This window comes from Cetorhinus maximus, chromosome 2 (assembly GCF_964194155.1).
Source record: "Cetorhinus maximus chromosome 2, sCetMax3.hap1.1, whole genome shotgun sequence".
NCBI lineage: Eukaryota > Metazoa > Chordata > Chondrichthyes > Lamniformes > Cetorhinidae > Cetorhinus > Cetorhinus maximus.
Genome location: NC_135880.1, coordinates 184,710,527 through 184,738,016, shown reverse-complemented (window position 1 = coordinate 184,738,016; position 27,490 = coordinate 184,710,527). Strand labels below are relative to the sequence as shown.

Here is a 27,490-nt window from a genome sequence, read left to right as displayed (position 1 = left end):
TTTTATTCTAAAGCTTTTAAAACACAATACCAGTTTATATTGTTCAGATGTTTGTTTCACAAATGTTTGTGTGCTGTCATTGTTTAAGGCCTGTTATCTTAGGCGTTTGAAGCAAATTGTTGAAGCTGCCTTGACTTTTTTCCACCTCCAGACCTAGAAATTGGACTAGTGCTTTTTTCCGTTTTTGGGTTGTACTAGCTGGTCCCTCTTTCCTGGTTGCACAATATGGATTGTATTTTATTTGCAATTACCAGACTTCCCTATGAGTTCTTATTTGGGCTCTACTTTATTTTGATAAATTGTTGTTTAGGGGAGTAACAACTTGACATAATTGCATCTGTTAAGTTTTTGTGCATATTTGCAAATTGGAGAAATAGCCAGTGATAAATCTTAAGTTCATATTTAGAAAGTTACTTTTCAAACCCTCATACAGGGAAATCTGAAACTGTCCATAGACCGACTTCTCTGGGCTTAACAACTCTTTCCTCAATTTCTTTAATATAGTTGCTTAAAATACAAATTCTCTAATATCTTTGAGTAAAACTACATAGAATTAAGGTGTCATTTTTTTCTTGTTTTATTTACATGGCAGTAATATTCACCAACATTTACATTGCCAAGACTAAAATTCTACTTCTGGTGTTATATAATTTTGCTATTACATTTTAACACATCCTCTTTTTAAAAACAAACTGTAAAATTCCCATTTAATATGCTATTTATTAAGTAGTTAGCAAGGACCTTTCTTTGAGACTATAATGGTATAATTTTGCAGTAGCTGCCTGTTAGTGCATTCTGCTACTATTTCATATAGCCGATTTGTGATCAAATTCATTGAAACCACTTCCTAATTTGCATGTAATCCATAAGCGTTCTTAGGTAATAATATATAAAATATGTTATTTCTCAGTAATACTCAGCTGCTGAACTTCCAGTTGTATTGAAACTTTTTTTACAGCCAGAACATAACACAAGAAGTTTTCCCTTCTGTGAAAGTGTCAGTCGGCAAAATGGAAAGCGCGTGGGATAAGAAATGGGAACAGTACTCAAGTAGAACTGGTTATTCCCCAGTGAGGAGAAAATATCCTGTAAGTAGTAAAGTGGGAATGTTTTCCTGTATCAGTGATGTCAAAACTTTTACAATTTTTGAGCGCACAAATAGATTTCCTGTCTGATTGAATCCAAAGATAAAATGTGTATCAGAACAAAATGATGTGTATTGATGTGAGGAAAGAATGAAGTTCAAATTCGGTAGCCTAGAGAGAAGTTGTACAAGAAGGGACAATGTTATCAGTGCATAAAAACTTTGGCACTTCGACTTCTATGTGAGATGTGAGACATTTTTGAAACATGTTCTTTGCTCAAACGCTGGTGATTATTATCAATAATTAATTATTATCACTAACCCCCCCTAGATATTTTTAAGTAGGGACAGATATTGAGGAATACAGAATGCAGATAGACATACACTTGAAGAGGAGTAATTTGCAGAGCTGTGGGGGAAATAACTGGGTGATGGACTAAATTGGTCAACTTTCAAAGAACCAACATGGCTTCCTTTGCTGTAAGATTCATTGCTAGCCTAAGCAAGTTGGGCTATTGGAGAGATGAGCTTTAATGGGCTTAGTGGTCTTTTCTAATTCTTGACTGTTCTAGAAGTGATAACTTGTTTTTCTTAAAATTCTCCAAGCTGGAATGCTCCTCCAAAATTACATGATTTGTTTCACACCCTACTAAACTTGATTGTAGAATAAAATTTGAGTGAAATAAGATAGTTGGACAGGGCAAAAAATGAATCGTGAATTGAAGACAACTTTGCCACCTTGCAACCTTGGCTTGATTATTGTGATCTTTTCAAGCCTGCCAATTCATTAGCACATTGCCTTCAACTAGTTCTTGTGTATTATGTAGTTGTCATTTACTGTGATCCCGATGCATCAAAACAAACTGTTTTATGGTGGTTTAATTAATGGGGACATGTTGCATTTTTATAGGTCCTTGATCTTCTACCAACCATGCCACCGTTGTCTTTTGAACCAGCCTCAGAAGAAGCTTACAAAAGCAGTATATTTTATACACACTCTGCGACACTTCCAGGTGGGTTCAGCAAGGGTACAAATTACACCATTGAGCAATCTCTATAATTTGCCTCTAACATAAAAGTAAAATGCTGAAGATTCTGAAATTAAAACACAAAATGCTGGAAGTATTCAGTAGGGCTGGAAGCATCTGTGGAGAGAAACAGTTGTTTCAGGTCTCTAGATCTGATGCAGTGTCATTGACCTGAAACATTAACTTTGTTTCTCTCCATGAGTGCTGGCAGTTTTTCCAGTATTTTCTGTTTTTATTCCTTGTTTATTTATCTAGATTTAAGAGTTAATTTGCATTTGTTTTCTAATTCTCATTGCCTTGCCCTTCCCTGTTTGTAATCTCCTCCAGATCCACAACATTCTGAAATATCTGCCCCATCTAATTATGACCTCTGGAGCATCTGGTTTTGAATCCTTCCACAACAGCTGGCTGTGCCTTCAGCTGCTTAGGGCCAAAACTCTGGAATTCTGTCCTCCTAAGATGCCCATCCAATTGACCAAGCTTTTGATCACTGTCTCCTTAAGTGACTTGGTTTTAAAGCCCTTTATAACCTTTCTGGGAACCACCTTGACGTTTACTTGAACTTATTTTATTTTTGATTGACTTAATGATAGATATATATCTTCTAAAAATTGATCTTTCCATTAGCTGACCACATTTCGAACTGCTTGTTCTTTTTCCAATTGAAGGTGTTGTTTTACTTCTGACATAACTATATCTGTCATTCTATGCTTCAAGAAGCCATGTACAGAGCAAAAATTGGTCATTTAGCCCAATAAGTCCAAACTGGTCATCTTGTTCTATACCAATGCCCTCCTTCATCTTGCCCCATGAACATATTTTTCTATGCCTTTCTCCCTCATGTTTATCCAACTTGCCTTAAATGTATCTGCACTAGTCACCTCATTAATCATCTCAACTATTCCCTCTGGTAGAGTTCTGCTTTTCTAATCACTCTGGATAAAGCAGTTTCTTTAGAATTCCTTGGTGGATTTATTAGCAGCTATCTTGTAATTACGATCCTTTGCTTTGGTCTCACCCACAAGTGGAAACATCTCTTGCATTCACCCTGTGGAACCTTTTCATAATCTTCGTGACTTGATAGCAAGCCTTTTCCCTCGGTCTTTTTTTCTGGAGAATTAATCGGCTGGGGCTCTGTTTTCCCGATGGAGAGGATTTTACCAGAACCGAGAGATTGTAATAAATATTTTTTGCGTACCTTCAGTGCCTTAAATCCTTTTATTATAAGTCAAACAAAAGCCCATTTTTGTAATTCCTCCACCTACGGCTCTCTTTCCTAACTCTATACAACAATGTGTTAATGTTGCATTTTCAGTTGGGATTTTTAAATCTGCTTTTCCATCTTTCTACTGCTCAACTTGCATTGCGTTGCATTGTTGGCCTTCCTGAACTGATTTGAAGAGTGTGTCAACCAGCTTCTTGCTGACTTTCATTTCCCACCTCAACTTCTGACCATGTTAAATGTATTTTTCTTTATAAACAGCATGGCTTCATAAATTCTGTTCTTAATTAGATTATCCCATGTTCCCAGCTGAATTTCTTCCTTTCCTGGTGTGATGTTGAACAATTGAAAACAAGATTAAGTTGATCCACCTTGCAGTTTCAGCCTAGTATAGTTTATTTTATATAAAGTAACTTAATGCTTGTGCGCACAGACAATTGATTTCAATTAGGCTCCTCCTAAGGTGCTTTAGGGAAAGAAAGGCTGTAAACAACTCTTTGCAGATGTAAGTTACAAGGAATGGTGGCCCACCGTTGATGCCACTGAATAATTAGAACCTAATCGAATAAAGCTTGTTTGACTTTTGTTGGAAGTTCTTGAAATGATGTACGCAAGTTTGTCACTGAGGTGTATGTGGAACTCATTCATTAATTGTGGCATTTCTTAATGACTACCAGTCAAAAATATTGCTGCTTTTATATCATTCACCTGAGTGGTATAAATATTGAATGCTTTCCCTTTTTATCCAATGCTGACAAATGTGGTAGTGTGATTTCTACCTTTCAAGAGGGGACAGGAGTACCTGATGAACGTCCCAACTGGCCTCTGCTGCTTTACATTATGATAAAAGCGTAATTGCTAAATTTATGGAAGACTTTACTTAGTTTACATGGCATTTAGTGCTGTCAAGCACTGTCACCCATTAGTTTCCATTCCAGCCTTTCCCAACATAGCTAAAATTCCTTGTCCTTAATTTTCATTGTGTCTTTGTTGCATTTGTTATTGATGTGATATCATCAGTATTCACTGTCAACACTGAAACATTGGTGCTCTAACTCTCCACCGCTGCCACCTCCCTTGACTGCACTGTGCTGTCTGACTGCTTTCCTACTATCTAGTGAATTCACCAGAATTGTCAAGCTAGCATCAACCAGACCAAAGGCTTCTCTAAAAATTGTACACGCCAGGCTTTGGTTTCAGTCTCCTTCAATTCTATGTTCTAATATGTTCTTCAAACCCTGGCCTTACTTGTACTCCCTACCTTACTTGAATTTCACCATCTGTGGCAACCTTCAAGAACCTGGGCTCCAGATTCTAGAGCACTACCTAAACTATTCCATCTTGTTACCTCTTTTCCAACCACACGTACGTGCACACGCATGCACACCTTCCCAACCTTGCCTCTTTGGATGTTAATTAGAACAGTTGCAGTAAGGTCAGTGTCCATATTTTTGTGCTAAATGATATCATAGCTGTTTCTTTGCCCTTTACAGCGGAAGTACTACTTTTTCATTCCTAGTTTGGCATAGTCTAGAGAAGATTAAATATGATCCTATAATGAAAATCCAGTTTTTAAGTTGTCTTGAAAAGTTCAATTATTTTCATGATGTTTTAAAGAATTGTTATTGGAATCTCTAATTATATAGACCTACCACATCTTATTTTCCTGCTCATTTCATGTCTTTCAATCAGTTGGTTTCAGAGCAGCAATGGAGGGAATCTGCAGATTACTTGCTGCCTCATCATGGAAGTACAATATGGATTTACCTTTTTAAAACAAATTGGGTGCAAGGAAGTGCAAATTTTAATACTGAGTTCTGTAACTTGAAATTAACTCCTTTTTATACAAACATGTGTAGTGACGTGGCTGATGTGTGCCAGGTGGACCAAATCCACAAGGGAAACTTGGTCATGCTATCAGAATGGTTTTGCAATTTGAATTCATTACGAGATGTGTGCACTGAATTCAGAAGTAATGAGTCCACCAAGACCTTTAGAGACTTAATAAATATTTTAACTTAATTTTTAAACAAAAGATTTCAAGCACAAGACTACAATTACTTACTACTGTAACAAATCCTAAAATTCCTAACTAACCTGACTCCCAGTTATACACCCCCTTAAGGCAACAGTCCAAAATAGATTTTAGATTTAAAACAAACCCAGCAAGTTAACACAGTACCCACTTGACAGTGGAATTCCAAATTTTTTCTCCAACTTCAGTTACTTAGACTTTTATACACATGGTTGGAGGCTTCTTGAAGGCTGTTTCACACACTCTTCCTGTTAAATCTTACATGGCTTTCTCTCACACAGCCTTTCATTCTCCTTTATATATGTTTCTCTTTAATATGTAAATTCTATTGTTCCATATGCCTTTGAAAGTGTATCTCCCTCATAATATAGAAATTTTCATGTTGCCAATATTGTCAGTAACCTTTGGGAAAAATAAACACACTCCTTAGCCTTATGTGGCTAGTTGTAAACACCAACATCCTTTGAAATCCAACAATCCTTTCATTTATCTAAAAATGCAAATTCCCTTCACACCTTACATGTTAAGCCAGCATTCATGTTTAGTCATTAGCATGTCAAGCACATTTTTACACCTAGCTTCTTTTGATTTCAAGCTCGCAGTCTACTTAACTCCAAATTTAATTCAATCTCACACAGACCCAACTATAATCACATCTATAAACATACTTCAAACTAAACCAGAAAAATATTATGAAAATTATTATACTTCTGTCACACATGAAAATACCTATGCCTAGAGAGTGTGGTTTAATTTATTACTTAGATTGTGATAATCCATTCTGCAATTTGAGGCCTAACTCTTTGTATTTCTCCATTTTTGTTAGGGCCTGAAGAAACATGTATAAGAGGTTCAGAAAAAGGTGACAGTGGTATAGGGAGCATTACGAGAAGCTTTAATGATCTGAGCACATCAAAATTGCAGTGTTCTGGAAGGTATGTTCTGTAGTGCCCTCACTACTTTTTCAATCAAGCTATATCCTTGAATCCAGTGAAGGCTGCACCTTTTGCATGTTCTAATTAATGTAACTTTCATCTTATATCATTACTTTTAACATGGAATTTTAGAATCCTTGTTTCTTTTCAACAGTATGTGGCCTATAGTGGTTATGTTTTGCAAAAAATTTATTTGGCATACCTGAATTTCCATTTGGCTGCTTTCTTTCGTTGGTGGTTTAATTTGTGCTCCTTATTGTGCTTTGAGATGTTTTTCCTCAGAACAGAAAGCAACTTATGCTTCTTAAAATCTCCTCTGAAGCAGTTTCAATTCTGTTTTTTATCTATCTTGTCAACTTTTTCAATGCCATTCTTCTCTCTGCAAAGCATTTAATCCTTATTGGGGGTACAATTCAACAGGTTCCTTGCCTAAGATGACATTATTCATTAAGATAAAAGCAAAAAACTGAGGATGCTGGAAATCCAAAACAAAAACAAAAATATCTGGAAAAACTCAGGTCTGACAGCATCTGCGGAGAGGAACACAGTCAACGTTTCAAGTCCGTATGACTCTTCAACAGAACTAAGGAAAAATAGAAAAGAGGTGAAATATAAGCTGTAGAGCTGGATAGAAGGCCAGTGATAGGTGGAGATAACCAAAAGATGTCATAGACAAAAGGACAAAGAGGTATTGAAGCTCATGTGAGGTAAATACATCTTAAAAGTAGAACATCAGAAATAAGAACAAGGCATAGGCCATTCGGCCCCTCAAGTTTCCTCCACCATTCAGTAAAATCATGCTTGATATGATTATGGACGCGTCCACTTTCCTACCTCTCCCCTATAACCCTGGGCCCCCTTGTAGATCAAAGTCTAGCTCAGCCTTGAATATATTTAATGACCTAATCTCCACTGGTCTCTGGGCTGAAGAATTCCAAAGATTGATTGATTGTCCTCTGAGAAGACATTCCTCCTCATTTCTGTCTTAAAAGAGAGACCCCTTATTTTGAAACTGCTCCCTCGTTCTGGATTCCCCATAAGGGAAACGAGGGAAACATCATCTCTGCATCCATCCTGGTCAAGCCTCCTCCGAATCTTTTATGTTTCAACAAGATCATCTCTCACTCATTGGAGTTCAGAAAGTGAAAGCCCAACCTTGCTCGACCTTTTCTCCATAAGGCAACCACTTCATCTCAGGAGTCCACTTAGTGAACCTTCTCTGAGCTGCTTTGCATGCAAGTGCATCCCTCCTTACATAAGGAGAACAAAACTGTTTGCAGCACTTGGGTGTGGTCTCACCAATGCTCTGTACAATTCAGCAAGACTTCCCTACTTTTATACCCCATTCCCTGGCAATAAAGGACCTATGCAGCTGAAAGCACAGCTGCGAGCGGTGTATGTTTAAAATTGGTGATGTGCAAGAGGCCTGAATTGGAGCAATGCAGTGATTTCGGAAGGTTGTATGGCAGGAGGAGGGTAGGGCTAGGAAAGTGGTGAGGGCAAGGACAGATTTGAAAAGAGTATTGCATGAGCTTTCGGTTGTATTTGAATAGTCAAGTATATAAAACATACAACAGACTGCTGACATGAAAAGTACACCCCACTACATAAATGACCTTCCTTCCATCATAAGGTCAGAAGTCGGATGTTCGCTGATGATTGCACAATGTTCACCATTCACGACTCCTCAGATGCTGAAGCAGTCCATGTCCAAATGCAGCAAGACCTGGACAATATCCAGGCTTGGGTTGACAAGTGGCAAGTAACATTCAGTCATAGAAGCCTACAGCACAGAGAAAGGCCCTTTGGCCCATCGAGTCTATGCTGGTCAAACAAGTACCTATCTATTCTAACCCCATTTTCCAGCACTAGGCCCATAGCCTTGTGTGCCATGGCATCACAAGTGCGCATCCAAATACTAAAATGTTATGAGGGTTTCTGCCTCTACCACCCTTTCAGGCAGTGAGTTCCAGATTCCCACCACCCTCTGGGTGAAAAAATTCTTCCTCACATCCCCTCTAAACCTCCTGCCTCTTACCTTAAATCTATGCTCCCTGGTTATTGATTCCTCCAGCAAGGGGGAAAGTTCTTTCCTGTCTACCCTATCTATGCCCCTCATAATTTTATACACCTCAATCATGTACCCCCTCAATCTCCTCTGCTCCAGGGAAAATAACCCCAGTCTATCTAATCTCTCCTCATAATTAAAACTCTGCAGCCCAGGCAACATCCTGGTAAATCTCTGCACTCTCTAGTGCAATCACATCCTTCCTATAATGCAGACTCCAAAACTGCATGCAATACTCTAGCTGTGGCCTAACCAGTGTTTTATACAGTTCCAGCATAACCTCCCTGCTTTTATATTCTATGCCTCGGCTAATAAAGGCAAGTATCCCAGATGCCTTCTTGACCACCTTATCTACCTGTCCTACCTTAAGGGACCGGTTGATGTTCATACCAAGGTCGCTCTGATCCTCGATACTTCCCAGGGTCCTACCGTTCATTGTGTATTCCTGTGCCTTGTTTGTCCTGCCCAAGTGCATCACCTCACACTTATCTGGATTAAATTCCATTTGCCACTGATCAGCCCATCTGCAGGCAACCATGCAGTATATTGTATAGAAACTTGGGTGGACGATGAGGTCATTGCAGTTCCCCAATCATAAACCTAGGGAAAAATGACTGCTAGCGTTTGTAGTGCTTAAATTAGACATGTTGAAAATACTCATTTTAACTTCCTAAGAAAATATTACTTCAGATTACAATATGTGCATCACATTTTTAAAATCTTTACCTCAACGTGTGAATTTTGTATCCACACAACAGTTAACCAGCTCGAGGGGCTGAATGGCCTACTCCTGTTGTATATTCCTAATCCACTGGGAGCTTGATACACAACTAGAGTCAAATTTTCTCTAGTTGCCACCAGTATCTCCCTAGAATAAAATGAGCCTTTTGATGACTGAGCCGACTTGAGAAAAATCGGAGCGGACAGATACGGGGCTAACAACTGATCTGAATTACAATCAGAGTGGAAAAATGAGCTATACATAAGTAGTTTATTCCCTATAAGTGGACTAATGAAATAATTGTGTGCACAATGATTTTGTTAATTTGCCATATGAGATTCATGCTGTTGTTGCAATGTTTCTGTTTAGATATTTTAGGGGTGGCAAGAGAGTGAGATTTCTGCTCAATGGTGATACTGTAGTGGATGGTATCTCAGATGCTGTTCTTGATGAAAGAAGTGAGAAGTCCATAGGCTGGAGGGAGGGGTGTGGGATGGTTCAGTCAATGGCAACAGCTGACACAAAGTGGCCTAATGACAGTGGACAATTAAACAACTCACTGGAGGAGGCTCCACAAATTTCCCCATCCTCAACGATGGAGGAGCCCAGCACATCAGTGCAAAAGATAAGGCTGAAACAATTGCTGCAATCTTCAGCCAAAAGTGCTGAGTGGATGATCCATCTCTGCCTCCTTTGGAGGTCCTCAGCATCACAGATGCAAGTCTTCAGTCAATTTGATTCACTCTGTGATATCAAGAAACGGCTGAAGGCACTGGATACTGCAAAGGCTATGGCCCCTGACACCATTCCAGCAATAGTACTGAAGACTTGTGCTCCAGAACTTGCCATGACCCTAGCCAAGCTATTTCAGTACAGCTACAACACTGGCATCTACCTGGCTATGTGGAAAATTGCCCAGGTATGTCCTGTACACAAAAAGCAGGACAAATCCAATCTGGCCAATTACTGACCCATCAGTCTACTGTCAATCATCAGTAAAGTGATGGAAGGGGCCATTAAAAATGCTTCCAAGTGGCACTTGCTTAGCAATAACCTGCTGGCTAACTCTTGGTTTGGGTTCTGCCAAGGTCACTCAGCTTCTGACCTCATTACAGCCTTGGTTCAAACATGGACAAAAGAGCTGAACTGCAGAGGTGAGGTGAGAGTGACTACCCTTGACATTGAGGCAGCATTTGACTGAGTGTGGCATCAAGAAGCCCTAGCAAAACTGGAGCCAGTAGGAATAGGAGAAAACTCCACTGGTTGGAGTCATACCTAGTGCACGGGAAGATGGGGTTGTGGTTGTTGGAGGGCAGTAAATTAATTTTTAAAAACGTATCAGGGAAGCCTTGATGGCAAAAAAAAAGCTGGTAGGAGCAGAAGTACATGTTTTAAGTTCTGAATTAATTTGAAGTGGAGTTGTAGACTGATGAATAGGATCTTGCTGAAGACTGATTATCTGAATCGGATTAAATAGTGCAAATCTGTCTGGAGTGCAGTTGACAAACTTGATCAGAAAGTGACTTGGGGGAGGGAGGGAATTCGAAGTGCATAAGAATTAGGAGCAGGATAAGGCCATCTGGCCCCTCGAGCCCGCTCTGTCATTGGATGAGATCATGGCTGACCTAATTGTGACCTCTCTGTTCCTACCTACCCCCTATATCTTTTGACTCTCTTGCCAATGAAGAATCTAACTCAGCCTTAAAAATATTTGATGAACCTGCCTCTTCCTCTCTGGGGTAGGGAATTCCACAGACTAATGATTGAGAGAAAAAAAAAGTCCTTCTCTGTCACTGCTTTGGGAGGCAACCTATTTTTAAACTTGCATGGCCTAGTTCAAATACACTGTCAGCATTCAACCTGTCAAATCCCCTTGGGATCTTGTAGGTTTCTATAAGATCACCTCTTATTCTTCTAAACTCCAATTGATACAGGCCCAACCTGCCCAATCTTTCCTCATATGATAACCCCTTCATCCTAGGAATCAGTCAAGTTAACCTTCTCTGAACTGCTAATGCAATTGTATTGAGTAAGGAGACCAAACCTGTACACAATACTCTAGATGTGGTCCCATCAATGCCCTGTACAACTGTAGCAAAGCAACCCTACTTTTATATTCCATTCCCCTTGAAATAAATAACATTTCATTTGCCCTCCTAATCATTTGTTGTACCCGCACACTAACTTTTCCTGATTCATGTACCAGGACACCTAGATCCCTCTGTACCTCCAAGATCTGCAAACTCTCTCCATTGCAATAATATGCTGCTTTTCTATTCTTCCTGTCAATGGACAAGTTCGCCATATTATACTCAATCTGCCAAATTTTTTGCCCACTCACTTAACCTATCTATGTCCCTTTGCAGATTCCTTATGTCCTCTTCACAACTTACTGACCTACCTATCTTTGTGCTATCTGCAAATTTAGCAGCCATACATTCAGTCCCATCATCCAAGTCATTATTACAAATTGTAAATAGTTGAGGCCTCAGCACTGATCCCTATGGTACCCCACTCGTCACATCTTGCCAACCCGAAAGACACATTTATTCCTACACTCTGTTTCCTGTTAGCTAACCAGTCCTCTATCCATGCTAACATGTTACCCTCTACACCATGAGCTCTTATTTTGTGTAGTAACATTTGATGTGGCACCTTGTCAGATGTGTTTTGGAAATCTAAATACAGCACATTCACAGGTTCCCCTTTATGTTGCTTGTTACTTCCTCAAAGAACTCCAATAAATCTGCTATAACATCCTTAATAGATTCCCACAGTTTCCTTATGACAGATGTTAAGCTAACTTGCCTGTAGTTTCCTGTTTTTGTCTCCTCCCTTTCTTGAATAGAGGAACCACATTTGCTATTTTCCAAACTGATGGGACCTTTCCAGAATTTAGGGAATTTTGGTAAATAATGCATCTACTATCTCAGCAGTAGCAGCTTTTAAGACTCTAGGATGAAGTCTGTCAGGGCCTGGGCACTTGTCAGCTTTTAGTTCTAATAATTTTCTCTACTCTTTCCCTGGTGATTCTAATTGTTTTAAGTTCCTCCCTCCCTTTCACCTCCTGATTCAGTTATTTCTGGATGTTGTTTGCATGTGCTACAGTGAAGTCAGACACATTATCCGATTAGTTCATTTGCCATTTCCTTATTTTCCATTATTATTTCCCCATTCTAGAGGACCACTGTTCACTTTACATTTTTCCTTTTTAAATACTTGTATAAACTCCTATGTTTGTTTCCAGCCAGCTTTCTCTCGTACTCTAATTTCTCCTTCCTTATTGTTTAGCTGTTCTTCACATCCTGTCCAACCATCTGACCTGTTGTTCATCTTTGCAGAATTAAAACGCTTTTTCTTTCAATTTGATACCATCTTTAACAACTTTAGTTAGCCATGGATGGCGTGTCCTTCCCTTAGAAAAGATGCATTCCAGTGAGAAAGAAAAACTGAATGTTCTTAAATATCTGCTTACAGTTGTAGCAAAAGTTCCCTATTTTTATATTTAACTCTCCTTGCAATAAACAGCAGTTTTCTTTATCTTCCTAATCACTTGCTATACCTTAGTACTAACTTTGTGATTCACACACCAGGACACCCAGATCCCCCTTTACTACAGAGTTTTGCAATCTCTCCATTTAAATATTATGCTGCCTTTCTATTCTTCCTGCCAAAGTGGGCAAGTTCACATTTTCCCACATTATACTCCACTTGCCAAATTTTTGGCCACTCAGTCTGCAAAGGGATATAGACAGGTTATGTCCACCTTACAAATTACTTTCTTACCTATCAGCAAATTTAGCAACCAAATATTCTGTCCCTTCAACCAATTCATTGATATAGATCGTAAATAGTTGAGGCCCCAGCTTTGATTCCTGTAGCACTCCACTGGTTACAGTTTGCCAACCTGAAAATGACCCATTTATCTCAACTCTCTGCTTCCTGTTAGCTGACTAATCCTCTATCCATGTTAATATATTGCCCCCTACACCATGAGCTTTTATTTTGTGTAGTAACTTTTGATATGGTACCTTATCCAATGTCTTTTGGAAATCCAAGTTCACCAGATCTACGGGTCTTGCCTTTCTGACCCTTACTAGAAAAAAAAAAACAAGCTTTAACAAGCTAGTATGATGGGTCAAGATTTAGAGCAGAGGACCAGGATAATAGATTTAAATGAGTCACTGCTACTGATAGTTGAAAACTGCCTATGGTGGTAGTGAAAATAGGGAAGGGTGGTTTTACTGAAATTGAAAACAGAGTGATCAGATATTCAACAGTCCTTGAACTAGTGTTCTTGGGTAGATGCAAAGAGAAAGATGGTTTTTAAGTTGGAATCCAAGTGGAATGACCTGGAGACAGGTACTGATGAGAGATCATTGCAAATGTTGCTTGCCAGCCCAAAGTACCGTTAAATTTAAATATTAATGGTTTATCTATATTTTATTAAATATCTGCTTTGACCTTCACTTAAGATTGAATTCCACCTCAGAACCATGACTGGAAATATTCGCTTAATTCAAGCTTTTGATCTTGTAGGTGCAGCATTGCAGTTGGAGATCCAACTGAGGAAATACAATTTTCATATCTTGGAGAGGTAAGAAATCTTTTCAGCACTAGAACTGCGCCTCTAATGATGCAAATGGGCATCTTACCAGTATTAAACTGATATAAAAATGTTTATTCTCAGGAATCTGAATTGCCATTGGTAAATGAGCATCCTCTTGGAAGTAAGTTGCAGACTCCATATGCAAATATGATGGGAAGACAGCAAAGGGACAAGGCTCAAAGTCCAGCACTTCTGAATAAGCCTAAAAATCTCTTTAAGATAAGAGAAGAACAGCTCCAGAAGGCTGTTGACATGTTGGCAGAAGAGGTTAGTAAACATCCCATTTTTGAAAAAATAACCATTGAGTCATGCAACCTAAAAGGCCATTCAGCCCAACATGTATGTTGGCTCTTACAAGAACTATCCAATTATTCCCACTTTTCCCATAGCCTGCAAAATTCTCCCTGTCGAGTATTTATTCAGTTCGATCTTGAAAGTTACTCTTGAACCTGATTCCACCGCCCTTTCAGGCAGTCTATTCCAAATGATAACTCTCCGCCTTTAAAAAGAAAACCTTTCCTTTTTCCCCTTTGGCTTTTTTGCCAGTTATCTTAAATTTGTGAACTCTGGTTACTCGCCCTCCTGCAAGTGGAAAGTTTCTTGCCATCTACCCTTTCTTGGATATCTTCAATTAAATGTTTCCTTAACCTCTTGTCTAAGGAAGACAATCCCAACTTTAGCCTATGCTCATCGAAAACTCGTAACCCTGGTGTCATATTGGTAAATCTCCTCTGCACCCTCAAGTCTTGATATCTGCCTTAGCGTGTGCCTAGAATTGGGGATACTGTTCCAGCTGGGGCCTAACCTGTAATTTATACAGCTTTGCCATATCTTCTTACCTTTTGAATTCTGTGCCTTTTTATAAAGCTAAGGATCCCATATACTGCAATTTGTTTGAAGGCCATCTCAACTTGCCCTGCTACCCACAAGAATTTGTGCATGGGAGCCACCAGGTCTCCCTGTTCCTGCATCCCTTAAAATGTTACTGTTTAACTAATTCTTTCCTTATTCATTCTTCCAAAATGCATTACTCCACACTTTGCATTAAATTTCTTCCAAGTGTTTTCCCATTTCACTAGTCTGTGCACTGCTTAAATCTGCTATCCGCCTCACCGTTTAATACATTTATATACTGTGTGTCAACTGCAAACTTTGAAATTATGCCACCTATACCCAAGTCCAGGCCATTAATAGATTAAAGAGCAATGGTCATCATGTCCATGTAGGACACCACTGTATACTTCCTCCAACCTGAAATAACAGTTTCACCACTACTCTGCTTTCTCTCGACCAATTTCATATTCATACTGCCCTAGCAATTCCATGAGCTTCAACTTTGCGAGCAAGCCTATTACGTGGCACTTTTATCTCCCAATGTCTGAAAGTCCATATATGCACAATGGTACTATGTTCGTGGATATCTCTGATACTACTTCAAAGAACTCATTGTGCTTTGCCTTTTAATATTTTTGTTGGCTTGTATTAATCTGCATTCTTCCAAGTGGCAGTTTTGTCCTAGGTTGTCTGTTTTCCCAATTATAGATGTGAAGCTGACTGGCTTGTAGTTACCTACTCCATCCAAGGAGGACTGAAAGATTGTAGTCAAAGCTTTTACTATTCCCTCTGCAACCTTGGATGCAGTCTGCCTGGGCCAGATGATTTTTCTACTTGGTCTACTGCCAGCATTTAAGTACCTCCCCTTTTTATTGATTTTTCAACCTATCCAATTTCTCTACCCCCTCCTCCATCACTGTGACAGGTGCAAAGTATTCATTCAATGCCCCAGCCATGCCATCTGCTTTTTGATCACTAATCAACCCCACCCTTCTTTTGACTTTTTTTTATTATTTATGTTTATTAAAGACGTCCCATTTGTGTTACCTACTAACCTATTCATTGGTCCTCTCGTTTCCCCTTTTGGTTCTCTGCACTTTTTCAAATTATTTAAAATGAAACAAAAGAGATCCTTTATTTCTTTAGTCACCAGGAAGCTTCAGTATTGGATGCCCATCTTTTACCCCCTCAGTAATGTGTGTGGCCTGTTTCCAAGCTCTCTCCTCCTTGAAGGCACCTCTGATATACATAATCATTTATATTAGTCAAAGCACATGCCAAATATCTCCTGGCCTAGTACCTCATCTGGAAGGGGCATTTATTTGGGTCAAGTGAGGTAATTAATTCAGATGATCTAATTTAGGTCTGTAGAAGAGTATTACTCATTACAATGTACAGCTTGTTCAATGCTCCAACTGGATTCATTCTTACACTGAGGACCAAATACACATTTATTGGTGAATGATTTTCTACTACAGGTAGCAGATACTGTCATCAAAGATTCATCTGGATTATTTGAAAAGGAAGATGTGCCCCTTGACTTATTTGTCTCGCCAGCGAGCAATCCGTTCACTGCACAAACTGAGTTACCAAGGACACCTGAACATTTGAGTAAGCTTTCTGATAATCTTCCATTTTGTAGTTGAATTTAAGTTTAGTCATATGCTCGGTGATACCGAGTTGTGAACACTATAATTACTAGTTTTCAGTATCCTAAATTTGTTGTTTTTTTGCAGCTGACTGCTTGTAAAATTATGGTTAAAATAGCCAAGAATTTGAATTTGTGATGTGGAAGCAGATGTCAGTTTGCACAGCTTTAGCAAATCAAAGCTTCAAATTACATGGGTACAAAGAGAACAAACTTGCATTCCTATCATGCCCTGGTGTCCCAAAGCCCTTCATAACAAAGTGATTATTTTAAAAGATTGTTACTAATGTAGAGAAGCATGTTTGCAGCTTGCTTACAACAATGTCATCAAAGCAAGAATGAGAAATTGCATGTTGTTCTGTTTCAGTAGCGATAATTGAAGGATGAATGTTTGGCAGGTCACTGGCTGTGTCTGAAGTATTGGGGAAATGGGCAGATTCGACTTCTGTTTAATATCTCACCCGAGTGCAGTATTCCTCACAGCACTATTTCAGAATAGCTTCAGAAGGAGATGATCTTCCCTGAGCAATCTTGTTGACTTTCTTTGAATGACCTTTAGGACATAGGAATACTGCAAAATGTAGTTCATCTAAACTTCGAGGATGGCCTTGATAAAGTTACATGAGAGGCTAGTACAATAACAATTTGCATTTATATAGTATATCAGATGTAAAATCAAAAACACTGAGCAAAAGGAGCTAGTTGGAAAGGTGACCAAAAGCTTATCCAGAGGTGGGTTTTATGGTGAAGAGTTTTGAGCCGGATTTTCCAGAGCATGTAATGTAGATGGCCGAAGGTTATCTCCCCAATGATGCCGGGTCAGGACAATGCAGAGAAGGCCAGTTAGAGGACCAACAGCCTAAAATTTGCTGTAAAATAAAAACCTAACAGCTTGAGGAAGAGATGTGCCACAAATTGCTGGAAAGTTTGTGATGTTGGCTTTGAAAAAAATAGCAATGCACTGACACCAGAGTGTAAAGAAATTGCTGCATTTGCACTATAAATATGAATTAAACTTGGCAGCAGGAAGTTAGAATTGCTGTTTCATGGGGTGGTATTTGTTCCACTGGCCTTCCATTTTGAAACCTGTCATCAATGAATTGTTCACACATCCTGATTGCATACTTGACATGGTGTAAGTTAAATTGGGAAAGTAAATCCTTTGCTGGAAGTTGGGGGAATACATTAGGAAATACATCTAATTGAGATGAGTGAAAAGAAACAGAGCAACTATTGGAAAGTGTTCTAATGGACACAGTATTATTGAGCATATGCAGGCTAGTAACTGGCTGCTAAATCCTGTGTTTGAACAGAGAGGAAGATCATCAAATTTGACTTGTGGATTCTAGCTGAGAATAAAGTCACTGCTAAATTAATTTCAGCTAGTCCAGATTCAGTTGCCTTATCTGCATTGCCCTATCTCCAAACTAGTGACCCATATACTTTTAGGGCATAAGGAATTGTTTTCTACATGAAAGGTCATGTTAATTTATTGAGCGTCATCCCTGTAAATGTTGCTTCCAATAAGGAAGGAATATACAATATCCATACTGATTCCATAGGTAACATCATGACTGAATCGCCATAAGATTGAACATTCGAATCGCCATAAGATTTAGCGTTTGAATCGCCATAAGATTGTGTTCATGTGTAGGCAGCAGTAACTTTCAGTTCATGAATTATGTAGGCTGAGCTTCGGCAGGAGGTGCTTATTGATGATTCATGTTTCTCAAGCACAAAACTTAGAGTTGCATTTTTTTCCTCTGGGTAGCTTGATTTTATAAATTGTTTAGCTTGAGAGCTTTATGTTAACCATTCAGGTCCTTAAGCTTTTCACCTTAACCAATGAAATTTAAGTTATTGGAGTGTGAAAGGTTGGCAGCTGGATGAATACCTGCAGAAGTATGCAAATTAAATTTGTAAAAGTCAGAACTATCATAGATGAAATCCAGTTTGTGTTGCACAGTTCTTCCTTTTCTTAATGAAGTTGTGAAACTAGCTATTTGAGACACTGCAAGGAGTTGGGAACTACAGACTTGTTGACACCTGCAGATTGTTTCAACGTTTGCCATGTCAGTCTCTGCAGAACAACAATTGATGAAAGATTTTAAAAAATTGCGGCGCTATACTGCTACATCAGTGCAAGCCTGAGGCAGCTCTGATATCCAATGGTTATGCTCAGGCCTTGTCTTGAGTACAGCGTTTGGACCTGATGGACTTGCTCAATGAAGCTAATCTTAGGTGTCAGAAGATTAAATTACAAGGAAATGTTTAGAAAAACACTTCTGAACTTTGCAAGTAAGCAAATGAATGGAAAGAAGTTGGAGTTATACAAGGTAAGGCAAGGTTAATCCAGGGTCTAATTTCAAATTAAATCATAACTATATAAGCAAGTGAACATGACAAGCTGAACACCAACCCTGATTTTGCCTTTTTAAGGAAGACCTGTACAGTGAATATTTTGGTTTGAGTAAAGTTGATTTGCTGAATTTCACATCCTTGTAAGAAATTTTACATTTCCAAGTTTCACTCCTGAGTTTGGTAATTTTTGTTTTTAAAACTAATTTGTTTTTAAAACTAATTTGTTACAGTTACAGATATTAGGAACTCCTGGAGATGTGCAGTTCAAGAATCGGAACTTGCGCAGAGGAAACACCAGGAAGAGTCTGTCTCGATGCATCCAAAATACAGAAACTATACCATTGGCCAAGTTCTATTAGAGCCTGAAGAATCTTCATCTATTACATGTGTAAACCCAACTGGATCTATCGATAAGAATACTCCCCCAGTTGCAACTGCTCTTTGTTTTGATGAAACACAGGAAAGCTGGATTGTGTCAGCTGATAGAGAAGCATTGCCATCTGTCAAAGGAAGGACCTGTTGGAGTGAAAATGCTCCTAATCTCGATGCAGAATCAACTAGCTCAAACTGTCAATCCATCAGAAATGAAAAGCAGAACAGCCAGTGTCTGAAAGCTGAACCCCTATGGGAAAAAAACAAATACAAATGTAGTAATTGGGAGGAATCCAGAATAGATTGCTCAGATTTTGGATCTGAAGATGAACCGCATTGCTTCAGTAATAAAGTCACAGATGGTGATGTAAATGATGCATTGGTCAGTAAAATTCTCCCTCCTCCTTCTGATTCCCAAGTTTTAGATGTTGGTGAGGATTGTCACGTCATTTCTAAAACAAGTGTCTCTAGCAATGCAGCTTTCTCAGATGAGACTGAAGCTGATCACTGTCTGCAATTTTTGACGCTCGACAGATTAAGCTCCAAATCTCCAATTAAGAAGGAGAAACTATCTAAAAGTTTTGTAATGGAAATGTGCAAAAATGATAAAACTTTGGAAAGTTCTGTTTTTTCATCCTTTGCTGAATGTGACTCAGACCGTACATTACCTTGGAACGGATCACAGAATTCTATTGCTAACCTTTCCAGTTCAACAAAGCCTCTAACGTTTGGCATTTTGCAGGAGACTATTCCTGATGTACTTGGCAATGATAGTTTGAACAGTTCTAAAAGCATGGAGATCGATCAACTGGATGATTCCCATTTGGACATACAGAATTTGCGCAGTAGATTTGCGCAAGTGTGTAAAAATATGACCACAGCGTATGGTGGAAGTGAAAGAAAAGACTTAATTGAACATATGGGAGCTTCTGATTTCAATAGTAACAGTGATGATAAAGACCAATATAAGCCAGAACTTTATGGTGAAATAGATTATATGAGTGAGGAAATTGAAACAGATAAACTGTTTTCCCTGGAAGCACAATTTTTGAAAGATCTTTCACCAGTGTCTGTGGAATCCCAAAAGCTTGGCTTATTTCCTGCTTCTTTGGGCAGCTCTCCATTGAATGACCCAGGACTTAGAAATGCCAAAGGGGTCATCTTCGAGCTCAGTCCTTCCAACAGTAAGTATATTTACTTTAAGGCTGAGATAGACAGATTTTTGGATTCTCAGGAAATCGAGAGAAATGGGGAACAGGCAGGAAAGTGGAGTTGAAGCCCAAAATCAGCCATGATCATGTTGACCGGCAGGGCATGCTTGACAGGCTATATGGTCTACTCCTCCTATTTCTGTTCCTACTTGTCTTATACGAATTTGATTACTAGCATATAATGTTAGCAGATAAATAGTTGTGATTTTGCTTCCAGTAGGTGAGTGGAAGCCTGTTTCTTTATGTTGAGTGATTGCTAAATGCCCATATTGTTTTTAAAAAGTATTTTTGAGGACAATGTGATCCATTTCATACAGCATAGGAACAGGACGAGGCTATTTAGTCTCTGGAGCCTGTCCCACCATTCCAATGAAATCCTGGTTGACTGGGGTTTTAACTCAGCCTTTGGCCCAAAAGTTCTTAATACCTTTGACTAACAATCCATCAATCTCAGAATAAAAATTAACAATTGGTTTAGGCATTGCCATTGTTGGAGAAAGCTCCAAATTTTTATAACCCTCTATCTGAACATTTTCCTAATTTCAGTAATGAAAGGCCTGGCTGTAATTTTGTGGCTTTGACTCTCCAAGGGCTGAGGGCAATCTCCCAACTAGCAGAAATATTTTCCCAATTTACCCTATCTGTTCTCCCTAATATCTTAAACTTCGATCAAATCACTCCTTGTTACCCTCCTTGTTTCAGTATACTCATCAACATTGATGATCAATGTCATTTATTTCAAATGACATACAGATCGTATTATGTTGATCTGAGTCCCAGAAATGTGCCTATTGCTCTGAAATTTTCCAGCGCTATCCTTTTGAAAGGTGCACAAACTATTTCATTTGTGACCTGTGATCTGCACAGTGTTAGAGAACTTTAATTTTTTAAAAATATTCTTCATAGCCTATCCAATTAATGTAAGCTTGCTTCACTTTACAATGCCTTTCAAAGAATTTTCCCCCCAAATTCTTTTCAACCTTTGACGATACGCGTGCTATTTTGGACATCCATAGTTTCCTTTTCACTCTACACTCTTCTGACCTCTAGTTTTCCTCCTCATCTACCATTATTTGCAGCCTTCAACCACCTTGCTTTCACACTAACATTTTCTTCTCAAACCTTTCCATTTTGCCCCATCTCATAGTCATAGAGGACTACAGCACAGAAAAAGGCCCTGATCAAACAAGTACCTAACAATTCTAACCCCATTTTCCAGCACTAGGCCCATTGCCTTGTATGCCATGGCATCGTAAGTGCACATCCAAATACTTCCTAAATGTTATGAGGGTTTCTGCCTCTATCACCTTTTCAGGCAGTGAGTTCCAGATTCCCACCATGCTCCGGGTGGAAAAAATTCTCCCTCTAAACCTCCTGCCCCTTACCTTAAATCTATGACCCCTGGTTATTGATCCCTCCACCGAGGGGGAAAGCTCCTTCCTGTCCACCCTATCTATGCCCTCATAATTTTATACACTTCAATCATGCCTTCCGCCCCCCCCCCCCTCAATCGCCTCTGCTCCAGGGAAAACAACCCCAGCCTATCCAATCTCTCTTCATAGCTAAAACTCTCCAGCCCAGGCAACATCCTGGTAAATCTCCTCTGCACTCTCTCTAGTGCAATCACACCCTTCCTGTAACGTGGATTCCAGAATTGCACGCAATACTCCAGCTGTGGCCAAACCAGCATTTTATACAGTTCCAGCATAACCCCCTGCTATTATATTCTATGCCTCGGCTAAAAAAGGCAAGTATCCCAAATGCCGCCTTAACCACCTTATCTACCTGTCCTGCTACCTTAAGGGACCGGTGGACATGCACGCCAAGGTGCCTCTGATCCTCGGTACTTCCCAGGGTCCGACCATTCATTGTGTATTCCCGTGCCTTGTTTGTCCTGCCCAAGTGCATCACCTCACACTTATCTGGATTAAATTCCATTTGCAACTGATCAGCCCATCTGACCAGCCCGTCTATATCCTCCTGTAATCTAAGGCTATCCTCCTCACTATTTACCACCCCACCAATTTTCGTGTCATCCGCAAACTTATTGATCAACCCTCCTACATTCAAGTCTAAATCGTTTTATAATACCACAAACAGCAAGGGACCCAACACTGATCCCTGTGGAGCCCCACTGGACACAGGCATCCAGTCACAAAAACATCCCTTGACCATCACCCTCTGCTCCCTGCTACTCAGCCAATTCTGGATCCAATTTGCCAAATTGCCTTGGATCCCATGGGCTCTTACCTTCATTATCAGTCTCCCATGCGGGGCCTTATCAAAAGCCTTGCTGAGGTCCCAGTAGACTATGTCAAATGCATTGCCCTCATCTATACACCTGGTCACCTCTTCGAAAAATTCAATAAATTGGTCAGACGTGACCACCCTTAACAAAACCATGCCGACTGTCCTTGATTACTCGCTGCCTCTCCAAGTGTAGATTAATTCTGTCCCCCGGAATTGCTTCCAATAGTTTCCCCACCACTGAGGTTAGACTGACTGGCCTGTAGTTCACTGGTTTATCCCTTCCTGCCTTCTTGAATAACGGTACCACATTGGTTGCCCTCCAGTCCTCTGGCACCTCTCCTGTGACCAGAGAGGTATTGAAAGTTGCCAGCGCCCCTGCTATCTCCTTCCTTGCCTCACTCAAAAGCCTGGAGTACATTTCATCCGGACCTGGAGATTTATCTACTTTTAAGCCTACCAGAACAATTAGAACCTCCTCCCTCTCTATGCTAATTTTTTCAATTACATCAGTCCTTCTGCCTGATTTACATACCCACTTCGTCCCTCTCACTTGTGAACACCGACACAAGGTATTCATTTAGAACCCTACCTATGTCTTCCAGTTCCACACACAAATTACCACTATGGTCCTTAATGGGCCTGACTCTTTCCCTAGTTATCCTCTTACTCTTAATGTACTTGTTAAATAACTTAGGTTTTTCCTTTATTTTACCTGCCAATGTCTTTTCATGTCCCCTTTTTGCTCTCCTAATTTCCTCTTTAAGTTCCCCCCTACACATTCTATACTCCTCTAGGGCTTCTGCTGTTTTGAACCCTCGGTATCTGCCATAAACCTCCCTTTTTCTCTTTATCCAATCCTGTATACCCCTCAACATCCAGTGTTCCCTGGATTTGTTGGTCCCACACTTTGTCTTTACTGGAATGTGTTGGCCCTGTACTCTCCCTATTTCCTTCTTGAATAAATCCCACTGCTCTGATGCAGATTGAACTAAAAATAACTGCTCCAAGTCCACTCTGGCCAAATCATATCTGACCTTATTAAAATCGGCCTTCCCCCAATTTAGAACTGATATCTGGCCCATCCTTGTCCTGTTCCATAACAACCTTGAATCTATGAGTCGGAGTTATGATCACTATCTGTAAAATGCTCCCCCACTGATACCTCTACCACTTGCCCAGCTTCATTCCCTAAGATTAAGTCTTGTAGGACCTTCTACATACTGGCTTAAAAAGCTCTCCTGGATGCATTTTAAGAATTCCGCTCCCTCTAAATCTATCACACTATGACTAACCTAGTTAATGTTGGGGAAGTTGAAATTCCACCACTATTACTACCCTATTATTTTTATACTTCTCTGAAATTTGCCAACATATCTGCTCTTCTATTTACTCTGACTGTTTGGGGGCCTATAGTACACACCCAGCAATGTGATTGCTCCTTTCTTGTTTCAGTTCTACCCATATGGCTTCATTTGAGGAGCCTTCTAAGATGTCATCCCTCCTTAATGCTGTAATTGATTCCTTGATCAATATTGCGATACCCCCTCTTTTCCTGTCTTGCCTGAAGACACTATATCCTGGAATATTGAGCTGCCAATCCTGCCCCTCTCTCAACCATGTCTCTGTGACAGCAATGACATCATACTTCCATGTGTTAATTTGTGCCCTCAACTCATCTGCCATATTCGTCAGACTCCTTACATTAAAATAAATACCATCCAACCTTGCCAAACTCCCTTGTGCCTTAACTGGCCTATAATTTCTATGCCTTCCAAACTCACTTGCTCTTTCTCCTAATTTTGGCTGTGCATCTCCCCCTGCTGAACCTCCTCTCAGGATACCATCCCCCTGCCAAGTCAGTTTTAAACACTCCCCAACAGCACTAGCAAACCTCCCCGCAAGGATGTTGGTCCCATTCCGGTTCAGGTGCAACCCGTCCACCTTGTACAGATCCCACCGCCCCCAGAAACTGTCCCAATGTCCCAGAAATCTAAAGCCCTCCCTCTTGCACCATCTCTCTAGTCTCACGTTCATCTGGAGTAACCTCCAATTTCTACACTCGCCAGCACGTGGCACCAGAAGTAATCCAGAGGCTACTGCCTTTTGAAGTCCTGTTTTTTAATCTGTTCCCTAGCTCCCTAAATTCTGCTTGCAGGACTTCATCCCTCTTTCTACCTATGCCGTTGGTACCAATATGCACCATGATCTACCTGTCTGCCCTCCCCTGTTTAGAATGCCCTGCAGCTGTTCAATGACACCCTTGACCCTGGCATCAGGGAGGCAACATACCATCTTGGAGTCATGTCTATGGCTGTAGAAACGACGGTCTGTTTGCCTTACTATCGAGTCACCTACCACTATTGTTCTTCCCCCTTTTTCCTCCCCCTCCCCGTGCCCCCGTGTGCAGCTGAGCCACTCACAGTGCCATGAGCGTGGCTGCACTCCCCAGAGGAACCATCACTCACCGTTTTCCAACACAGAAAAATGGTTCTTGAGCGAGATGCACCCTGGGGATTTCCTGAATACCTTTCTTCTGACTGGTCACCCATTCCCTCTCTGTCTGCACTTCCGTAAGCTGTGGGGTGACCACGTCTAAAAACGTGCTATCCACGAAACACTCAGCCTCGCAGATGCACCTCAGTACCTCCAGCTGCTGCTCAAGCTCTGAAACATGGAGCCCAAGTAGCTGCAGCTGGTGGCACTTCCTGCACACGTGATCAAGTCAGAGCGCAAGGAGCGTCTAGGACTTCCCACATGTTGTAGGCGGTACATAACACGGGACTGGGCTGCCCTGCCATGCCTCTAGTTGGAAAAAAAAAACCTTACTTTAAGTTAAACACAGCAAAAAAGTTAATTATTTATGTACTTTAAATAAAAACTAGAATCCTTTCCTCTCCTTAGCTTAATCTATTTTAAACTGGAGAAAAACATTTACCCACTACTCAACAATCAGCTCACACCTTTGTGCTGACGTCACTTTTTGAAGCTTCCCCGCACTTGCGCTGGTTCTGATCTCTCCACCGCTCTCGCGCGCTGTCTTGTGATGTCACTTATTTTCAACAAGAACTGACTGCAGGACCCTCTTCCCAGTCTCCTACTTGCAAATCTCTCTACTTTCCAAACCTGCTTTGGGTAATCTTCCCAACTCTCCTCCCTCTCATGCATCCTCACCATGGTACAAACTCTCTTCTATATAGTACTTAAGGGTGTTTTCAATTTGAAAAGGCTGAATAGGTAATGCTTGCCTAATTCTGTAAATTCAATTTACCTGCAGCTTTGGTTCCAAGCCTGAGACTCCTGTTCTTTCCACGTTTGTTTTATATTCGTATAGTTGGGGAAATTGAGGTTAATGATCCATTCAGTGGCTTCTGTTGACCGAGGGAGAATGGTTGTGGTGCCACCAGGAATGGATCTGAACGATATACTTGTGGGTTTGACAATGAGGTTGTACAATTTGTGTATGGTATTCACTTTAACTAAAAAGCATGATGATTCTAGATTTTCTGTCTTGAATTACATTGTCTAAATAGAGCATTTTGAGCCAAACAACATTGTTATCTAATATTCCCCAAGATTCATAGTTGCATCGTATTGGAAGGCAAATTGGAAATGGCAAATTGAGAGCTGCACAAAAATGAATCGAGTCCATTTTAGTTTCTGTGGTGATTTTTTCTTTTGTGTTCAGAAAGACTTGGTTGTACTTGTAAAAGGACAACAAAAAGTTAGCCTGTGGGTACAGCAACAATTAGGAAGGTAAATGACCCTTATTGCTAGGTTGCAGGGGTGGGAGTGCAACAAGGCAGGTCTCACTGCACTTGTAAAGAGCTTTGGTGAAACCACATGTGAAACACTGTGCACAGCTTTGGTCTCCATATCTCAGGACTGATGCACACTTGGATTGAGACAAGCAATTTATCCTGTGCCAGTTGTTAGTGTCCTATATAAATAGGATGGTTAGGTGTGTAAAACAAAAACAGAATTACCTGGAAAAACTCAGCAGGTCTGGCAGCATCGGTGGAGAAGAAATCAGTTAACGTTTCGAGTCTTCATGACCCTTCGGCAGAACTGAGTATAGTTAGGAGAAAAGTGAAATATAAGCTGGTCTAAGGCGGGGGGAGAGAGAAGTTGAGGGTGTGGTGATTGTGGAGATAAGCAGTGATAGGAGCAGATAATCAAAAGATGTCACAGACAAAAGGACCAAAGAGGTGTTGAAGGTGTTGATTCAAGTGTGTGTTTCCTCTAGGAAATGCATTAAATTTAATAGTGGAGCACTCTTCAGAGTTGCTCCAGATTGAAGCAAGATCCATGAAAAAATTGAGTATGATGTGAATGGTCCATTGGTGAACCATTTATGACAGATGCAATGTAGTACTTCAAGTTCCAACACCCTTACTTCAACTTGGTCCAATGGCCAATAACTGATCCGTAAGCACTTAATGTATTATAGCTTCACTGCTTATGGTGGTGGTGCTTTTTAAATGATTCTTGCTGGTAAACAACTTTTATTTCTATGTAAGTAATTTTCTTTCTCTTTCTGATTTTCAGATGAAGAATCTCAAAGTGCTACTGAGAGAATTTTTCAATCTACGTGGGACAGTTAATAAACTTCTAGAAGGATCTGAATGTTGCAATAAGAATTAGGAACAGGAATAGGCCATATGGCCCCTTGGCCCTGCTCTGCCATTGCACATGATCAAGGCTAATCATCTGCCTCATCACTTTCCTGCCCTTTTCCATTTCCCTTTATTACCCGAGCTCAGGAAATTTTTACCTATCCCAGCCTTGAATACACTATGATTTAAAGCATCCCCAACCCTCGAGTAGACAATTCCAAAGGTTCACGATCCTCTGACTGAAGAAATTTCTCCTTATCTTGGTTGTAAATGATTGATCCCTTTAGCTCGAGACACTGCCCCATGCTCTGCTTCCCCAGCTATGTCTACCCTGTGAAACCTTTTCAGAATCTGGTATGTTTCAATGAAATCACTTCTTATTCTTAACTCCAGAGAGTATAGGTCCAATTTACTCAGCCTCTCATCATAGGACAACCCTCTCATCCCAGGGACTAGCCTAGTGAACCTTAGCTGTACTGCTTAAACCTTCCTTGCATAT

The 27,490-nt window shown here is 40.2% G+C and overlaps 1 protein-coding gene and 1 non-coding gene across 2 annotated transcripts in view; both read left to right on the top strand.

Annotated features, from left to right (window-relative positions):
- Positions 1-26,979, top strand: part of haus6 (HAUS augmin-like complex, subunit 6) — a 64,669-nt gene extending 37,690 nt beyond the window's left edge. Inside the window, exons 10-17 of the mRNA XM_078559652.1 lie at positions 959-1,088; positions 1,995-2,097; positions 6,196-6,304; positions 13,633-13,690; positions 13,784-13,969; positions 16,015-16,147; positions 18,776-20,101; positions 26,924-26,979. Of these exons, the coding sequence (XP_078415778.1) occupies positions 959-1,088; positions 1,995-2,097; positions 6,196-6,304; positions 13,633-13,690; positions 13,784-13,969; positions 16,015-16,147; positions 18,776-20,101; positions 26,924-26,979 (2,101 nt within the window). The remainder of the gene's footprint in view (positions 1-958; positions 1,089-1,994; positions 2,098-6,195; positions 6,305-13,632; positions 13,691-13,783; positions 13,970-16,014; positions 16,148-18,775; positions 20,102-26,923) is intronic.
- LOC144672054 (small Cajal body-specific RNA 8) lies at positions 9,185-9,316 on the top strand. The gene has a single exon (XR_013574067.1).
- Positions 26,980-27,490: the final 511 nt, after the last annotated feature.